General features: G+C 38.6%; 2 protein-coding genes across 2 annotated transcripts; both read left to right on the forward strand.

Moving 5' to 3' along the window:
• Positions 1–5,905, forward strand: LOC126810376 (putative ankyrin repeat protein RF_0381). The gene is made up of 2 exons (XM_050535403.2): positions 1–161; positions 2,384–5,905. The coding sequence occupies exons 1-2, from the start codon at positions 130–132 to the stop codon at positions 4,638–4,640; spliced, it is 2,289 nt and encodes a 762-aa protein (XP_050391360.2). The 5' UTR covers positions 1–129; the 3' UTR covers positions 4,641–5,905.
• A 3,480-nt stretch (positions 5,906–9,385) lies between these two features.
• LOC126810372 (uncharacterized) lies at positions 9,386–21,269 on the forward strand. The gene is made up of 2 exons (XM_050535398.2): positions 9,386–9,566; positions 17,926–21,269. The coding sequence occupies exons 1-2, from the start codon at positions 9,532–9,534 to the stop codon at positions 20,858–20,860; spliced, it is 2,970 nt and encodes a 989-aa protein (XP_050391355.2). The 5' UTR covers positions 9,386–9,531; the 3' UTR covers positions 20,861–21,269.
• Positions 21,270–21,329: the final 60 nt, after the last annotated feature.

Below are 21,329 nucleotides of genomic sequence, written 5' to 3' on the forward strand. Positions count from 1 at the left end.
TAGAATGTATTCAATTTGAGTGTGTATGATTACTTAGTGGCGTACTAAACCATTTGCCACTAAATATTTTGTCACTGAGTATTTTGACAAATTCACATCGTATGCTTGTTTGAGGATAATCTGTTTGAAATGGCTCGCGAACCCTACTTCCCCCATAAGCGGTAAGTAGTTAACAGCTATTCTATTTTACATGTACTCATTGTATCTATAACTTTATACATGTACCTATTATATAACATGCAGTGATGTAAGTAGTTTACAGCTATTCTATTATACACGTTAACCGGGGAGCCCGGGGATATTTAATGAAAAGGATGAAGCCTATAACACATATTTTACCCCTAGACAATTTGGCAAAGGCAAGTCTTAATTTTTGTAACCTGTGCATATTTGATTAGAGTTAAAATTCAATTTCCATTTACAGATTTCTTGCAAACTTTTCATACATAACACTAAGGAACATAATGCATGGTTTAAGAGCATAAAATGTTGTGCTAATGCTACTTAAGAGTTAATTGAATAGCACTAATTAGGCCTAGTGACCGTAATTGTTCGTTGTTCTGTATTCGCGAATAACAAACATTTAGCGACGTGAAGAAAGCTTGTGGTTCGTTGTTCAGTATTGGCGAACAACGAGCCAGTTTGTTGTTCGGTATTCGAGAACAACGAGCTAGTTTGCTTATCGTTATACACCAGATATGGAATTAGTAATATAATATAGGCACTTTTATAGGGAATTACCCGGGAGTGTGTTTTTTAAGAGCCTAATTGGTTGATAACACTTCAAAGTCTTGGGACATGGACTCCAACAAGCTGTCTTTCTACCCGAACAACGAGCTTTTTCATATTGGCGAATAACGAACAACGAGTTATTTTGTTGTTCGTTATTCACCAGATATGGACTATAATAAAGGCACTATGATAGGAAATACGACGGGAGTGTGTTTTTATGAGCCTGTCCATCTACCCGAACAACGAGCTGTTTCATACTGGCTAATAAAGAACAACGAGCTATTCGTTATTCACGGAATTACTAATAGGGAATACGTCGGGAATGGGTTTTTATTAGCCGAATTGGTTAATAAAACTTTTGAACCAGCCTTTAGCAAAGTTTGTTCAGCTTTTGTTACTTTTAAATGATATTTTTGGTTTCCCGACTTGGTTAGCTGGCGTTTGGGCATTGTTTCTGTTATGGACTATAGCTTTTAATAACGGTCACTAATTAGTGCTAATTAATTAAGATTAAAGCTCTAAAGAAGCATTAGTACAAAATGTTATTCTCTTAATCCATGCATTCTATTTCTTAGTGTTGGGGGTCGCAAAGATTACAAAACTTAAAACTTGCCTTTCCAAAATGATCTAGGGGTAAAATATGTATTAAATCTCAGTGGGCTCCCAGACTATATAACGTTAGAGTGTACCTATTATATGATGACGACACGGCAAACCAATTCTAATAGGAGTGTAAGAAATTTACGGCTATTTTATTATACAAGTAGGTATTATGTGTATAACTTTAGACATGTACCTATTTTATTATACATGTAGATATTATATCTATAACTTTAGACAAATACCTATAATATTATACTAGATGTACCTATTTTATTATACATGTAGATATTATATCTATAACTTAAGATATACCTATAATATGGTGATGATACGGCATACCAACTCCATCAGGAGTGATATAAGTTTACGGCTACTCTGTTATAAAGAAATGAAATGGGGTTTAACGTCCTATTGTTCTGCGCCGACTGGGCTAAATAAAAATGGAATATTCTGTTATACATGTAGCTATTATAACTATAAGTTTATACATGAAGCGTGGTGTAGGAAGGGGGGCCTGACAAGGACAGCTGTCTTGTCGTTCGAATTGGACGCAAAACCAAGCTTCGGTGTAAACATTGGCGTGCACGTAAAACATCGCATGGATGTTGGAATTTAATATAAGAGTACGCAGTAGCGCCGCTCTCCGGGCAAAATTTCTCTCGCATAGGACACTGTATGGCGCATACCCGTCTTCATTAGCCCAGTCACAGCAGAACAGTATAAATATATAATAAGGACGTTAAAACCCCATTTCATTTCCTTTCACTTATATATGAAGCTATTAAATGACATGCAGTGAGATGATTATTGGTATACATAACCAGGATGTACCTGTCACATAAATTTATTAGTTTTATACGGTTGTGTGTGGATACAATATATCCAATGAACGCCCAACGACGTAGCCCTGTGAGATCTTTTACAGACTCTCCGCCACGTGCACCAGCTAGGAGTCTCTTTGATTGATCAGCTGCAAATTTCCGGGCGTCACGTAACTTGTGGCAACGTATCTTTAACATTAATTGTTTGGGGTTTTTTTATATTTCAGGTTAAGCGAGGCTGTCCGGAATGATGACACATTTACTGCAGAAAGAATTTATGAGAATTGTAGACATTCGTGGAGATCTTCAATAGGATTGACAGACTACTGTGAAACTGCTCTAAGACACAGATGTCTGCCAATGGTAAAATTGTTGCTATCCCAAGATGGTGGTTTTGACTATAACCGACTCATAAGGGCTGCAGTAGAATGCGATTTCGGGGAGGGTGTCGAAGCACTCCAGTCTAAAGGAGGGCTTCTGGATAAAGATTCAATCTATAAGTGCCTCGAACACAATAAACCCGGGGTGTTAAAATATATTCTTGAACATAAGATCTTAATGTTATCTAACCCAAATATTAACAGTACACCTACCAGTAATCGACAATTAAAGCATGTTGAAACTCGTGCCCTACACTGTTGTATTCATGGTAGCATTCGTCATAGGGAGCCAGACAAAGTTCTTGATTGTGTTAAATTATTGGTGGAGGCAGGGGCGGACCTTAATAAAGATAAAGATGGTGAAACACCCATCTACTTGGCTGCGGCAAATGGTATGGTCACAACGGTCACATATTTAGCACAAAGGGGAGCTAGCATTGCCATTACACAAAGAAATATTAACATACTAAGACATTATAGTATTCATCCTCCTACTAGCCTTCTCCATTGTCTTGCAAGTAGTGGAGCAAAGTTAGAATCAGATTCATATGATGAATGCCTTAAACTATTAATGGCTCAAGGTGTGGACATAAATCAGCTCAATTCATCTAACGAAACTCCACTTTATTTAGCAGTTGAAAACGGTAATGAAGGAATGGTGAAGTCCTTAATTAGTGCACATTGTGATGTCAATATCAAAGTAGATGATTACCAGTCACACATGTTATCAATATCAATAAGAAGGGGAGATACAGCTATTACTGAAATACTAAAAAAGGCTGGCGTTGATATTAATATCGCTGATAAAAACGGTCTTACACCATTATTGAAATGCTTGCAATACGGACATAGTGTAGGCTTAGCTAAATTACTTATAGACAACGGCGCAGATGTGAACGCTCAAGATAACACAGGAAAGTGTGTCTTGGAATATCCATATCATTGGTACACTTGTCACGCCCCCCTTGCACCAGATACTGTTCAGATGTTGATAAATAAAGGGGCTGATATTCACAAAAGGGGCGTGGTTCTATTGAACAAAGCAGTCGGCTGTGAAGATATTAGAACAACTCTATTCCTTATTGAAAACGGCATCCATATCAACACGGAAGACGAACATGGCGATATACCCCTTGGTCTTGCCGCCAGAACCAATAACATAGAATTGGTGACATTGCTGACATCAAAGGGTGGTGATGTTAATCATCAAAATCTGCAAGGAGCGACAGCGTTACACAAATCCGCTGATAATGTAAACGGCCGATCAGTTACAGAGATATTGCTGAAGGCTGGGGCTAATGTTAATCTATGTGATAACAATGGAAGGGCGGCTTTCATGGCAGCGGCACGAGCATATAATATACCAGTTTTACAATGTTTACTAGAGGCTGGATCTGATATTAATCTGTGTGATAACGATGGAAGGACGGCTTTGATGCAAGCAGCACTAGAATGTAATAGATCTGTTTTACAGTGTTTACTGGGGGCTGGAGCTGATACTAATATAACTGATCCAGATAAAAACTCCGTCATACCTGGTGTAATGAATAGTAGTATATTTGATGGTCGCGGTCGCAAATGGATCAATTGTCTAAAATTACTTTTAATCAATAAATGTTATGGGTCTCTAGATGCTCCAGGCAAAAACGGAGAAACTTTATTTAAATGGTTACTGGACAAACACGAAGCAGATCTTATATGGTATCTCGTTACAGAAAATTGTTCTCTCAAAGGCTTGGGTCTTCATAGGTTCAAAGATAAATTCAAATTTCCAGATACATTGATGCTTTCCAAAATTCTTTTTGAGAGTGGTGCACCATTACGTGAAATATGGGCTATCATTAAGACGTCGTTTTTAAATAACAGACACTCCCTAGGCCTATTTAAAAAGCAAACACATGCCATCCGTGATTTCTGGAAATCAAGAAGTTTGCAGTCAAGATGTAGAAGAACAATTAGAAACTGTATCGGATCAGGAATCAGCAGTAAAATAACTCAACTTGGTTTACCGCAATTACTACAAGATTATGTCATCATGAAGGACATGATACCCGAGAAATATTTTACTCTTGAGATAAACGATGAAGATGACAAAGATTATTAAGGTAAACGATGATCATGATAAAGATGATGTTACTTTTATACGCAAAGAAGATGATTCCGAAGTAATAACTTACAAAGACTTTTTATAATCGTAATTATATTCTATTGTATTTTATTATATTCCCTTTGTTAACTAGATAATCATAACTATCGGGTATAGTGTACTATTGGCGACTAGATAATCATAGTTATTGACTAAATTGTACTGTTGTTAACTGGATGATCAAGGCTATTGGTGAGGATCTACTGTTAATGACTTGATAATCATAGCTATTGGTTACAAGCTACTGTTGATAACTTGATAATTATAGCTGTTGATTAAATTCTACTGTTGGTAATTGGATAAACCTAGCTATTTTTTATCAACTAAAATTAGTATCTACTGTTATTGTATGCTGTCAGAAATGATCTACCATACTTCTTTTATTGTTGTATACTGTCAGAAATGATCTACCGTACTTATTGTTGTATGTTTTCAGAAAGGAGGCACATGTTGTTTTGATTAACATGTAATGCGATTCCCAGTCACTTTGAACCCAATCTGATTAAAATACAGATCCTATTTCATTTCGTTTTTTATAGTTCAAAATTTCGTTTTACTTGTCTTTACTACACCAGGATCTGGAAGAGTTGATATATAACCCGCTTTCTGGATGATGTGAATGATTAGACAATGAAACGGTCTGTTACGGCGAGTTTTTGGCGTGAGGTGCACGGAACTGTGGGTAACCCACTAGAAACGTAAACGCCGATTGGTTTATCAAATTCTGAGGTCATAAGGTATATAACCGGTCAGATTTTCATGTAGTAGAGGCCATCGAAAGTATAAAAAAACGAAATATAGATCTGTATTTTCATCAGATTGCTTTAAACCATTCGAGGTATTGACCTTGCCTTGTTAATCGTGTTGAAAGTGAACGATTTTGGTAGATCAGTTGTTAGTTTGAAATTTGTTCAAGGTCCTTTGAGGGAGGGAGATATGCTTTGAAACCAATACAGAGCAGAAGTATGCATGGAATTTTAACACCAAGTTAAGGATATGTTAATAGAGAGGAGGGCCCTTATTCCAAAATCACTATGTTAATAATATGTTAATAATGTTTCATTTCGAAATATATGACCTAAAATTAACTTTCAAACAGGGGTAATTCATTTTAATACCATGTCGTTACTTTTCCTGTAAGTGAATGTAATCCATAATTATATTGTACAAGTGTTTATTCACTTTTATAGTTGCAGTATTGTTACTTCTAATTAATAAAAACATTTAGAATATTTAACTTTTTTCACCGACTTAACCTTTTATTAGTTCCCTAGCGGGAAGGATGGTAGGTTCCCATTGTGTTACTCGTCTGTTTTCACAACATTTTCCGTTATGCTTCAAGATTCAAGTTATAAATATATTAGACACAGATCATGTTCAAGTTTTATAGAGGTTTGGTTGGGGTAAAACGTTAAACCCCTTTTCATTCCATTTTATATGAGGGAGAGAAATGGGGTTTAACGTTCACTCGTCACAAACTAGACCATTATGGGACTAACATATTCTGGCTCAATTTTTTTATTTCATAGATTCGCTTGGGCGTAGGAATCTTAAGCAATGTGGGGACATCGGAGAACCCAGAGATTGGATAGACGATGCTACTCCTTGTGACGTACACGCAGGGAATCGACACCACGCCACAGTGACATATGTGGGTGGGTGGTAGAGGACATGATTTTGTTTAATTTATTTTTATCGAAATACAACCCTCTCTTCTTTTACCTTTCAGACACACTGGGGGTAGGTGGCTGATCGGTTTAACGCGTGCGCATTATAGGTACCGTGTTCAATATGGGTGTTATTCGAGAACGTTCATCAGGATTTTGAGGCGTGGTTGCCACCCGCCATGTCAGCGATGTAGGGCGGGTGGGGGGGGCTGCGAAGGGACAACGTATAGTCGTTCGGATGGCACGAAGAAAACGTGGTCCCGTATACACATTGGTGTGCACGGGAAAGATTCCTTGACAGTTGGAATTCGAAATAAAAGTAGGCCGTAGCGCCGCTGTCCGGGCAGAGTTTCCCCCATAGCACATAGTCCACTTTCATTAGCCCTGTCGCAGCAGAAAGTAGGACGTTCATATCATTTCCAATTCAGACACGTGATACTGTATTATATAAACTATGACGTCAATAGAATTAATTCTTACACTTGGTTTTCTTTAACAAAATTAATTCAATATTCATATACAATTTATTTAAAAACAATTTTGAATTTCACAGGTGAAGGTTTTATATTTGACAAGAATCAGGTAATACCTGTTACATATGTTTTTGAGGGAACAAAAACTTGTTCGAATATTCTGAAGAATCAGGTAATACCTGTTACATATGTTTTTGAGGGAACAAAAACTTGTTCGAATATTCTGAACAATTTCTGGACTAGGTGTTGTTTTGTCATGTATATATGACTTTATGCTGCAAAGGGAGTCTGACACAATGACTGCTCTTTGAACGGTGGATGACACAAGCCACTCATGAGCTGTGGACATTGCCTTTAATTCTGCATCATCTGGTAGCCTTTTTGATAATGCAGTTTGGGTTGTGTTTGGATCTTGAGATCCGTCCATGTATATTTTTACATGAGATGACCATTTTTCGTTCAAGAATTCCTTCGATAGCATTTGAACTATAAAACACCTACCCGAAAGACTCACATTTTAGGCGGATGTATGGGTAAACTATAGCGATTGGCTGTGTAAAAATATACATCCAATCAGATTTCTTTTCTCAAGTTACCACCAACAAACTGAGTGAGTCAAAGGTCTTTATTCATTAAGTTTACAATAGGTATACAATAGTCGCGCTTATCAAGTGGCCAACGAAAAGATTGACCCGAAGTTCTTAAAAATGCTCGTGTCCGGATAAGGGGTGTTGACGTTCACGTCCAAATGACTCAATATTTTGAACTGAACTTTTCAGACAAGGTAAATACACAATTCCTCTATATTTCATACGTACACTGACTGTTAATGCTCAGATTCTATGAAATCCGAGATTACCCCTTTAAGACACCTCGTGTATCCATTATTTTAAGACAACGGGTGTATCGGTTATAGATTGTAATACACAATAATAACAACAGGTAAATAACAAGAAATATATCCGTGAATGGCACAACAAATGGTGGGTATATTCGTTGTTGGCACAACAAAGCCAAATCAGCCAAACTTTTATTTATCAATTTCTAAAGGGTAGGTATATCAGTGAATGGCACAACAGAATTGTAAACTGTTATTGTCGACTTACACATAGATCATATAGGTTTATAAGTGAATGGCAAGAAATCAAATCTTAAAATTTATTACCAGTTTACACAGAGATGATATGTCACTAGAAATAATGGAATACAATATTACCTGTAGTGACGTATGGTATACCTAAACCCGTGACTGATAAGATATGACATACATATAAAGTATACAAACGTTATGGGGTACCTTGTGTGTGTTCATCGGGATTTTCCGACGTTGTTTTCCCCTTGTTAGTGGTGCAGGGCGGAGGGCCTGACAAGGACAGCTGTCTAGTCGTTCGGGTGAGACAAAACACCGAGGTCCCGTGTATACATTGGCGTGCACGTAAAAGATCCCTTGGCAGTTGGAATCCGATATCAGAGTAGGCCATAGTGCCGCTGTCCGGGCAAAATTTCTCTGATTGCACACTGTATAGCATATGCTTGTCCCCATTAGCCCAGTCGGGGCAGAACAGTAGGACGTAAAACCCCATTTTATTTCATTCCATATCAATACCTTTTCCGTTGGTCACCCAGACGCCCGTTTGAATCAGACGATAACTATCAGAAGTCTTAGTGACCTAGTCTATATCAACCAATTAAGCGGCATTGTGTTAACCTTTCATTTCCAGTGTCTATAATTTACTATATTATAATTGATATCACCATTAATAAAACATTATAATCTTAAAAGTTTTATTCGGCTTTGATGATCGTTCGACTCCCCAAATTATTTGAATTATATGGATCATACTATAATATCAAGCAGATATATATTTTGTAACAATGTGTATTTAATTGTGCGCTTATCCCGGCATGAAATTAGAATAGTTGGAGTAGCTATTTTTCCACTCAGTTTTACTCCGGGTTAACTGTCCATCCTCTCCCCATCTCTCTCTCTCTCTCTCTCTCTCTCTCTTCTAGTGCAGAGTTCGTGTGTCACCGGAATCATCAGTGAACCTTGACGAAGGTGACTGGAAACCATTTCTAGGCGTGGGTCGATCTTCTTTCTTTATTATTTGGTCCACAAATTTATTGAAAGCGTTTGAATGCTTTTCCAGTTCAAGGAGTAAGGATCGAGGTATGCAGGCGCTGAACTAACTATTAAGTCCATATGGAAAATCATATTTCAACAAGTTTATAGAATAAACGGAATGCTTTAAACAGATATGCCATAAAATAAACATTGACGTGGGAAAATAGTTAGTAGTCTTACCCCAGTCAATACTTTTACTTTCACTTTATATTCTAAGCATATCGACGCGTTTCTTAGAAATTAGAAGACATACTTTACTTATGAATAGAATTTATTCAATTTGAGTGTGTAAGGTTATACAAGTCTAATGATACGTTCTTTACTAAGTGATGTACTAAACATGAAATTAACATTGGGGTGGGAAAATAATTAGTAGTCTTACCCCAGTCAAGATTGTATTTTTACTTTCACTTTATATTCTAAGAATATTGACGTGTTTCTTAGAAATTAGAAGACCTACTTTAGTAGTTGCTAAGTGGCGCACTAAACAAGATTTGATGTGAACAATATGCCACTAACTATTTTATCATTGAATATTTTGAAAAATTCACATCGCCTGCTTGTTTGAAGATAATCTGTGTGCAATGGATCCTAATGTGATACACCGGCTCCGACAAAAGTAAGTAGGTTAAATGAAATGAAAAGAAATGGGGTTTAACGTCCTACGGAAATTTTGTCCGGACAGCGGCACTACACGGCCTACTCTTCTATGGAATTCCAACTGTCAAGGGATCTTTTACGTGCACGCCAATGTGTACACAAGATCTCGGTTTTCGTCCCACCCGAAAGACTAGACAGCTGTCCTTGTCAGGCCCTCCGTCCTGCATCACTGACAAGGGAGAACTACGCCGGAAAATCTGGATGAAGTTTCTCGGCCAATACAGGGATCGAACACCCGACCTCCAGTCTAGTGAGCCACCGTGACCCCCAGTTTATAAGTTAAAGCTATTCTATTATACACGTAGATATTATATATATATAATGATGTGACATTATATCAATAACTTTATACAAAAAGCTATTATAGATCAGTAAGAAGTATACAGCTTTTATGTTACACACGTATACTATATCTACAACTTTATACATGTCCCTTTTATATACAAAGTAGCAAAAGAAACGTTAGGTTGGTGTGTTACTCTGAATAGAAGAATTGCATAGAACTTGCCAAATGTTTTTATTGTATATTCGTGACCACATCTCCAACTTTACCTGAGCAATAAGACTCCTTCCCAAACACAGCATTGAACCAAGGAAATGTTCTCAAAAACGCAACCTGACTTCTGAGATGGTAATGTGTTCTCCATGATTTTTATGTAACTCATGCTGCACGTGCTGTTCATCGGGACCAGCTCTATAACATGCACCCCCATACCTGGTTAAATCATTCACGCTACAACGTCAGCAGCATGCCACGACTCACGACAGCTCAGAGGAACCAGGCGCTTGGAAGGCTCGACGCTGGCCACACTGCCCAAGCCGTTGCCAATCACTTCCAGGTCAATGTTCGGACCATCTACAGGCTTCAGCAACGCTTTCGGGCCACCAACACCACGGATGATCGCCCCCGAACTGGTAGACCAAGGGTTACCACAAGGTGACGAGAAGACCGCCATGTTGTGTGACAGCACGTGCAGAATCCCTTCACACAGGCATCTGAGACAGTGGGAGTACACGGAATACCCATCAGTACCGATACAGAGAGAACATCCATTGCCGTAGATCTTACCTTGGACCGATCCCTACCCCTCGCCATCGACATGGACGTCTACAGTTTACCCAACAACACCAGAACTGCCCCCTTAACTTTCGGGCAATCTGACGGGTTAAGTGAAAAAAAAATATTTCATCTAATCTAATAAAACACTAATTTTACTTTTAGTTTAATTGAATACCACAAAACTGAATTGTTTATGGATTAAAACATTTTGCCTGGGGCCACTCTACTTTGTGCGACATTTTTCGGGCATAGATTATTAATTATGAATGCAGCTGCAACAGTCGGTTGGAATTCAGGTCGGCATAGAGTGGGATTTCGGTTACAAAACCATTGGGCGACTTTAGAGTTGATTACTCACTTACTAGAATAGCAGAAAAACGCATTTGCCGCGGTTAGATTTTCAAACTTTTCTCCGGAGGGCGAGGCCCCATACTCCACGACGATTGATTGGTTGTTTGGGATTCAGGTCGGCCACCTATAGGGTAGGCTATATTGGACCACGCCGAAGTTGCAGGAATAGCAGAAAAACACGTTTGGGGCAGTTAAATATTCAAAACTTTCTCCCGACGGTACCGTCTCCGTCACTGTAAACGATTGATAAGTTGATTGGAATTCCAGTCAGCCATCTCAATTAGGCTTTATTAGACCACTTTAAAGTTGTTGTATTCACAGGCTATAATAGCAAGAAATGCTTGGGGGTCCCTACACGGTATTTTTTGCGTTGGCGAACAATTGTTTGCCCCATATATTCTCGCGGGAAAGGAGAACAAAAATCCTTAAAATGTAGTGATCTCCGTCGTTGATTGCCCGTCAGTCCGCCCACCGAGGGCCATGCTGCTTCGCACTCCCAAGTGGGGGCAGCAGCCCCCCCCTTTCTGAAAATCCTGGATCCACCCCTTAGCCCCGCTCTCACAGAAGCCCGGCATCGTTGCTTTTAACCCGAACTTTTTTCAGGCATTTCGTGTTCTGCCCCGCTAACTGTCATCGAACCCGTACATCTATGACCACAGTAGTATTAATACGATGACTTCCACATTAATATGTACTAATCTGAGTTGATGCCTTTGTTCTATTTTATAAATTGAATAGGCATTGTTCTCTGGGCAATGGATTATGAATAATAGATGTATAGGTAATATTATATTGAATACGTTTTTATCATGAGGTTGAACTCGTTTGACTTCTATAACACAGTTAGGGGTCATTAATTGTTAAAGTGCATCTTAGTATTGGATATCTGATTATAGGTTGGTGCGGTGGGGTGGGGGACGTTTGAGTTCATGGATGTCACGTGATGACTGTATTATACGGTCAGCTGGGGTTTAAAATTTTCAAATACCAAATATTCGAGCTTGAGCCAGGCTGTCCAGAATTTATTAAATTCGGAAATAGGTGACGCATTCTCCAAACCACGGCCTATTGTGCTTATTCTCAAGTCCGCAATGTAGATTTTTCACTATTTTTCATATTCAGTTCAAAATGGCGTCCATATGTCGACCGAAATAAAAATTCTGCTCCGATAGTTTTTAATGCATTTCTACAAGGATTCAGAAAATGTAATTCTGATCTCTGTAAGTAACATATCGAGAAAGCTTTAGGGGTTTTCCACGTTTTAAGATGGTGGCAGTTCCAGTTCGCTCGACAAACTTCATATTTCGTGTACGCTTCAGTAGCTTCTTAGCATATAGTACAGAAAGCAAATTGTTTGATTTTTTAGAAAAGCTGATTCTTAATTTCTCCAATGGGAGATAAGTTAGATAATTTCTTATGACATCCTTCAAATTAAATCAATCAGATGTACTTTCAGTCCATATGTCATGAAAATCTTTCTAATATTAAAGAAGTTGTCAAATTTGTTTTTACTTCCGGGATGAGACGTAATGAATAGGTCAAATAATTCTTTGTCAGTAAAATTCGGTGATTTTGGATTCGTAAAAGGTTTTTAAAAATAGCTTTATTCTAAAGCCACCATCGATTATGGGCGATTGGTCAAAGTTTCAGAAAGATCCCAGGATTAGATTCTGAGAAGGATTTTAAAAAAGGGATGTCTTGTAAACAACTTTGTCGGCACGAAAAACGTCAAAGTGGAAATTCGAAATTTTCAAATTTTTAAAATCCCTAAATTCGAAATTCGACCAGGCTATCCAGTAATGTATTTACTTCGGAAATTGGAGACAAATTCTCAAAACCACATTCTATTGTGTTTATTTTCAAGCCGTTAATGTTAATTTTTCACTATTTTATAGGCATTCCTTCGACTATTCAGAAAATGTAATTGCCGTCAGGCAGTAGGAACACGCGGAAGACCAATCAGTAGCGATACAGTGCGCCTGCGTCTCACCAGAGAAAACATCCATTGCCGTAGACCTTACCGTGGACCGATCCTCACCCCTCGCCATCGACGTGAATGCTACAGTTTGCCCAACAACACCAGAACTGACGACACAGCCAATGGAGAACTATTCTGTTCACAGATGAAAGTCGGTATTGCGTATCAAAAGCAGATGGCAGGACCAGAATATGGCGTCGACGTGGCCAGCGTTATTCTGACCAATGTGTCATGGAACGAGACTCATGGGGAGGTCCAAGCATAATGGTTTGGGGTGAAATCGACCTGAACCAGAGAGTGGGTCCTGTGGTGTTCCAACATTTGGCCCAGGGAGAGGAGGTGGCATCACAGCAGAGTGCTACATGGATCAAGCTCTCAGACCCCACGTCATACCACATTTCGCACGTCATCGAAACAACGTTTCCCAGCATGACAAAGCCCGCGCCCACACCACCAGAGTTACTCGGAACTTTCTACAGCAGAACATTGTCAACGTTATGCACTGGTCAGCCCTTAGTCCGAACTTAAACCCGATTGAACATCTTTGGGATGAAAATCAAAGGTGACTTACTAACGTCGTGCCGAGACCAAACACAGCCGATGGATTGCGACAGGCTTTTCTGGGAGTGTGGTTCCAGGTGTCAATGGCGTTCATCAATCGTGTCGCCTGTCCAACCTCGTGGGTTTTCTCCAGGTCCTCTGGTTTCCTCCCACTGCTAAAGACCCCTACGCGCAAGCGAATTATTGAAATAAAATTGAACCATGTGTTAGTCCCGAAATGAACTAGTTTGTATCGCGTGGACGTTAAACCCTATTTCTCTCTCTCCCTCTCTCTCTCATCAATCGTCTGGTCCACTTCATGTACAGACGTTGCGCTGCTGTTATTGACACTCGCGGTGGACACACCAGATACAGATGTATAGACTGTGTTATACTCTAAACCTTCTTGTAATGTCTTGGAATTGTGATGAATTAATCACTAATGTGTCAACATACTGTTCACAAAAAAAATGCTTTGATCCATTTAGTAAGTCGTTTTCTAGAAGGATTTGATTAAAGTGCCTCTCTGATTTTGAAATCGTACTGACTGTCTACAGACACTATACATCGCGTAAATGTAATGTCAGCTTGGTGTGTTTATCCTTGTTTTCATGTTTGTTTACATGTATGTAAACGATGTTTTATGTTTTAATGTAGTTTTCACGGTAAAATCAATTCTGTGATAATAAAGTACAGAAGAATCGTTTTATCGTTAACTGTTTCATATCTGTGTCCCATAGAAAGAGATGATAACCGGCTCTGGATTACCTATATCACAATCACAAAGTCTTCACATACTTTTTAAGGGAATTACGGTGGCTAAGTGGGTAAGACGCTTGCTCGCTAGCCTGGGGGTTGGGTGTTCGACCCCTGTATTGACCGAGAAAGCTCAGTCAGATTTTCCAGCATGGTTCACCTTATCAGAGATGCAGGACGGATGGCCTGACAAGGACAGCTGTCTGGTCCTTCGGATGGGACGAAAAACCTAGATCCCGTGTACACATAGGCGTGCACGTAACAGAACCCTTGATAGTTGGAATTCGATATAAGAGTAGGCCGTAGTGGCGCTATCCTGGCAAAACTTCCCTCATAGTGCATATTGTATGGCTTATACCCGTCTTCATTGGCCCAGTTCGGAGCAAAACAGTAGGACGTTAAACCCCATTTCATTTCATACTTCTTTATTTCACTAATTGCATAGTGGTCTTCTTACTATGTAATTATATGGCAGCTGTGATAATATACATAAAGGCATGAATCCTAAAACACAGCAATAATACTAATATTAATATAGTCTCCCCAAGCCGGCGCTAGATGGTATGTCCCTCTAGGAACCGTTCATGATGATATATCCACTCTACCTCTTATAGTCCGATCCTTAATGGAAATCCGTCGGCTTTTCGGGTAGAAATCTTGGAATTAGCTTTATTTGGAAGGTTTCGATGTTTAATGACAAAAAAACAATGTTGACATTTTTTCTGAGTAGGTCTTTATGGTATGGGAGGCCATTATCTGAGGGTAGCCATTTTCGATAATATTCCAACTTATTCTTTTTTTTTTATTTTGACCCTATTTATAATGTTATCAACATATCAACTGTGATTTGGTACTGTATTAGTATTCACAGGCATCATGACTATATTTAAGATTTGTTCCCATCACTTCATGAATATATTTCCAAGATGGCGGCCAGTTTTAGTGAAAAAAGGGGACGATGTGAAGATTTTGTTTAAGAGTAGTGTTTGGTGTCAATATATATGTTTTCGGGATCGCAGATTCTATTTCTGACATTTACAAACTTGTAAAATGATCACATGTTCACATAATTAGCATATTTCCAAGATGGCTGCCATTTTTGGCGGGAAAATGGGACAATGTGAAGATTTTGATTAAGTAGTAGTGTTCGGTGTCAATATATATGTTTTCGGGGTTGTAGACTCCATTTCTGACATTTACAACCTTGTAAATTGATCACATTGTCAAATACTTAGCAGATTTCCAAGATGGCAGCCATGTTTGTTGGGAATTGTGACATGTCCAGATTTTGATTAAGTAGTAGTGTTTGGTGTCGATATATATGTTTACCGGGGCGCAGAATTCATTTCTGACATTTACAACTTTGTAAAAAGATCACATAATCACGTTATTTAGCATATTGCAAATATTGCTGCTGCCACTTGTGGTGGAAAAATCGGACGATTTGCTGATTTTGTTTAAGTAGTTGTCTTTGGTGTCAATATATATGTTTTCGGTGGTGCAGATTCGGTAGCTTGTACCTGGAAGCCGGTACCGTGTCGGACCCATTTGGTATATTATCCAACGATGGAAATTACTGATTCGAGATGACCACTGAGCTGAAGAGAGCGTAACGGCAGCGTGGAGCTTGCGCCACATTGACACGAGCCCATCATGCTCTTGCCACGACCACACCAAGCGCTTTCTACGCCCAGCGCGCTCAAGATCTTAATAGGCTCATGGCCTAGCTCTGGCTACGTGCACCGTGTTCCCACCATGCTCTCGCGGTTAGCAGTCAAACTGGGATACGTTCTCACCACACTCCTGTGACGTGCCTTTTCGCCGCGCCTATAGTGACCGCACCATGCTCACTCCGCCCTCATTCACGTTCAAAGCCGAGAACAACCAAACGTCAAGTAATCAAGAACTTTTTTTAGTTTATCGATGTTTCCTCTTAGGATGCTAGACTGGAACGGATGGGCGAGGCTCGGTGCCTTCCCTATATATACAAAAAGCTCATAACAGCGTAGCAAGCATGTGGCTAGGAACTTCGTTACAGCCTGGCACCAACGTGGTTGAAGGTGGTGGGGACGTGACTGTAAATGATTACGTGCTAAGAAGCCCTCGTGACATAGATTATGTTATCAACTCAGACTTCCAAGCTGAATGTGGAACGAGCATGTGGAATGATGTTGCGTTTGAAACATAACGTATTCGCTACTTACACAACGACGTGGCCAGCTACTTTTACATCACTGCCACCAGTTCTTTCAATGTTAATGGCAGTGATGTCATAGATGACGGGTCACGTCGTCGTTTAATTGGTGTTTGTTTGCAACAGCTTTCATTTGGACGCCCCCTTCCACACGCAGCTTTATGTAAGTTGTTAATATAATCTATGTCACGATTTTTTTATAGCAAGTGTTACTATTTCATTTGCAGTCCTTGTTTTTATTTCTTTGTATACATTTCTGTTCTACTTTTTAATTTATTAATTACCTTTTCAAAGTTGTAAGTCTCACATTTTTAACCATCGTTAATTTTGACAGTCTTAAAAGCAGGCTGATCGACCAAGTAAATGCACCTTTTCCCTGGAAAATCGATATTAGCTCAGTGGTCAAGTCGGATGAGCTACCTAATGGGCAAAACATGGCAATGGCTTCCAGGAACGTGCTGCAAGCTTATACATAGGAGAATTAGATTCAGAAACCGTTCCAGTAATGTGCTTAGAAAACAACCTGCCACAAACACCTTGCAGCCATCTTGGAAATATGCGGAAGGAGTGAACATACCATCATTTCACGCAGCTGTTAATGGCAGAAATCGAATCTGCGCCCAGAAAACATATTGACACAAAACACTACTACTTAATCAAAATCAGCACATCGTCCTATTTTCCCGCCACAAATGGCAGCCAAATTAGAAATATGCTAAATATGTGAACATGTTATCATATTACTCAGTTGCAAACGGCAGAAATAGAAATCTGCGACCCGAGAACAGATATATTTACACCAAAGACGACTACTTAATCAATATCAGCACATCGTCCCATTTTCCCCGCCAAAACATGACCGCCATCTTGGAAATATGCAATATAGGTCTACATGTGTTCATTTTGCATATTTGTAACTGGCAGAAATTAAATCTGTGCCCCTGAAAACATATTTATTGACACCATACACTACTACTTAATCGAAATAAGCACATCGTCCGATTTTCCCGCCAAAAATGGCCGCCATCTTGGAAATCTCTTCATGAAGTGATCGAAAAAAATCTGAAATATTGTCACGAACCCTTGCAATATTAATACATTGTCAAATCACATTTGATATGTCGATAACATTATAAATAGGGTAAAAAGAATTAAAAATAAGTTGAATATTATCCCAAAATGGCTAACCTCAAATAATGGCCTCCGATACTATGAAGACCTACTCAGAAAAAATGTCAACATTGATTTTTTATCGTTAAACATCAAAACCTTCAAAATAAAGCTTATTCCACGATTTCTACAAACCCTATCGGACTATTAGGCTGAGCTGATGTTGCTCTATGGATGCCAACTAGAGTGGACCTTTGAGGTTTTTTTAGATTTAAATTTCATGATTGCAACATATCTTTAGTATTAATCGTGTTTATTTATTATTTCAGGTTACGCGCGTATGTAAATAAAAATGTCACATCTGCAGAAATAATTTTACAAGAGTGTGTAACATTATGGAATAACCAAAAAAGTCGACGGTACATTATGTCTTATAGTATGATAGAATGTTGTGAAATTGCCCTAGAGAACAGGTTTCTACCAATGTTAAAATTGTTGCTATCCCAAGATGGCATTTCTAACTACCTTGATGCAAACGATAAACGCCTGATGAAGACTGCAATAAGATCTGATTTCGTGGAGGGTGTGCAATTCATCCACTCTAAAGGCGGGCGTCTTGATAAAGATTGCATCAATGAGTGTGTTGAAAACAATAAGCACGAAGTGTTAAAATATATTCTTGAACATAAAGATCTGGACACTAATAAAACATTATTGCCATCCGGCCTTGAACCAAATATCAAAGGTACCAATTGTAAACAAATAGATACCATTAATCAACAATTAAAGCCTCCTGAAATTTCTGCCCTACACTGTTGTATTCGTGGTAGAAATTTTGTTCAAAAGAAGCCGGAAAAAGTTCTGAAGTGTGTCAAATTATTGGTAGAGGCAGGGGCGGACCTTAATCTAGAAGACAATGACGGTAAAACACCCGTCCAACTGGCTGCTGTATATGGTATGGTGACAACGGTCTTATATTTGGCACAAAAGGGAGCACATCTTGGAAAAAATACACTGCTTCATTATCTTGCACAGAGTAAAAGGGCGTCAGATTCGTACGATGAATGTCTTCAACTATTAATAAAGGAAGGTATGAACATAAACAAACCCAATTCACAGAACATAACTCCGCTGTATCAAGCGGTTCAGTACAATAACGTAGATATGGTGAAGTCATTACTTAATATCAAATCGACCAGACACAGCTGTGATAGATGTGGAGATAAACCCCTTGCTCTTGCCGCCAAAAACAATAACATACAATTGGTGACATTGCTGGCATCAAAGGATGGTGATATAAATCACCAGAATCTTCAAGGGCAGACAGCCTTACACAAAGCTATTGCTACGATTGCCGTTAAAAAGAAAAACGAGGGCATTGAAACTAATTCCTATACTAGTGACAATTCTATACCGGTATTCAAAATTAGAAAATCGGCAAGGTTCTACATAAATGAACGAACCATTCGATCAATTACTGAGATTTTGCTGAAGTTTGGAGCTGACGTTAATTTAAGTGATAACAATGGAAGGACGGCCTTGATGGAAGCAGCACGAGCATGTACTAGATCTGGTTTACAATGTTTGGTAGATGCTGGAGCTGCTGTTAACCTGAGTGATAACAATGGAAGGACGGCTTTGATGGAAGTAGCACGAGCATGTAATAGATCTGGTTTAGAATGTTTGCTAGAGGCCGGGGCTGATGTTAACCTGAGTGATAACGATGGAAGGACAGCATTGATAGTAGCAGCAAAAAACCGTGACAGACATATTTTAGGATCTTTACTTAAGGCCGGGGCTGATGTTAATAAAACTGATATAAATGGAAGATCAGCTATACACGACGTAATGTGTGGTCCTCTTTGGGGAAGATCAGCTATGAACACCGTATTGCTTGATACTCATGAGTTGGACACACATGTAAGATCAGCTCTACACCGGGTATATGATGCTTATCTTGAAAATTGCATATACTGTCTAAAATTACTTTTGATTAGGAAATTTCACGTGTCTCTGGATACTCCAGTAAATGGATTAACTTTATTTACATGCTTACTGGACACAGACAAAGCAGATCTTATATGGCATCTTGTTACAGAAAATTGTTCTATCACTGGTATGAATCTTCCAAGGGTCATAAATAAATTACAATTTACAGATACCCTGAAACTTTCCAAAATTCTTTTCGAAAGTGGTGCACCAAAACGAGAAATAGAAACAGTTCTAATGCGTTCCTTTTCAAATTCGCAATCCCCATATAATCCGGTGCTGGATGATTTCCGTAATTTCTGGAAATCGAGAAGTTTGCAGTCAAGATGTAGAAGAGAAATCAGAAACTATATCGGATCAGGAATCAGAAGCAAAATAACTCAAATAGGTTTACCACAATGCCTACAAGATTATGTCATCATGAAGGACTTGATTCCCGAGAAATATTTTACCCTTGTTATAAACGATGACGATGATGATGACAAATATGTTACAGTAGATGACAACAAGGATGATGATGATGATGTTAGATTAGACGGGGGTGAAGAAGAAGAAGATAACAGGGGTGATGATGATGTTAGACTAGATGATAACAAGGAGGGGGAAGATAACAGGGGTGATGATGATGTTAGACTAGGTGATAACAAGGAAGAGGAGGAAGAAGATGATGATGATGATGATTTCGATCATTACGAGGATAAAAATCATTTTACTTTTGCTTATCCTATATGCGATGAAAGTGATGATATAGGTGATAAGGAAGAAGTTGATGACGAAGAAGGTGGTGATGATGAAGAAGGTGATGATGAAGAAGATGGTGATGACGATGATGATTACGATGATGAAGATGATGATTATTCCGATGATAGTAAGGGTGAAAATCATGAAACTTTTGATCGTTTTATATTCGATGATGGTGATGCAGATGATGAATTAGGTAAAGATGATAATGAAGATGGTGATTATAAAGATCGTGAATATTCCAATGATAGTCAGGGTGATAATTATGAAACAGTTGTTCGTTTTAAATTCGATGACCTTGAAGATTTATATCACAGTATCTTCAATAATGGAACATATCAAAAGGCACTAGATATTTTGAAAGCCCTTCCCAAATTCACGCCAAGGTTTGATGATGATAGCTCGGATGAATATTGGCAGGATAAATATAGGCAGGATGACGATACTACTTTGCCCAACATTTGGCCATGGTTTGATGATGACGTCCCAGATGTTGATGATGATAGCTTGGATGAACTGGATCTATTTCTATAGTGCTCTTACTATTCTTTTATTTGGTCGTCTTCGTCAGCTGGACAATCGTATCTATTGGTTAGCATCCACTGCTGTCAACTGGATAATCATATCTATGGGTTACCATCCAATATAGTCAACGTGATAATTGGTTAGGATCTAATATTGTCAACTTGATAATCATATCTGTGAGTAAACATCTAATATTATCAACTGGATAATCATATCTATGGGTTAACATCTAATATTGTCAACTGGATAATCATATCTATGGGTTAACATCTAATATTGTCAACGGGATAATCATATCTATGGGTTAACATCTAATATTGTGAACTGAATAAGGGTATCTATGGGTTAGCATACGATAATAAGGTTCTAAATGTCAGTTCCTCAATGTATATATAATAGTATGAATAAAGATTAATGACTGGTCTAAGCTTATGTTGATGACTGTCTGAATAATGATTTATAGAACATTTGAAGTCAA

The sequence above is a fragment of the Patella vulgata genome, chromosome 2 (assembly GCF_932274485.2).
Source record: "Patella vulgata chromosome 2, xgPatVulg1.2, whole genome shotgun sequence".
In the NCBI taxonomy this organism is placed as follows: Eukaryota; Metazoa; Mollusca; class Gastropoda; family Patellidae; genus Patella; species Patella vulgata.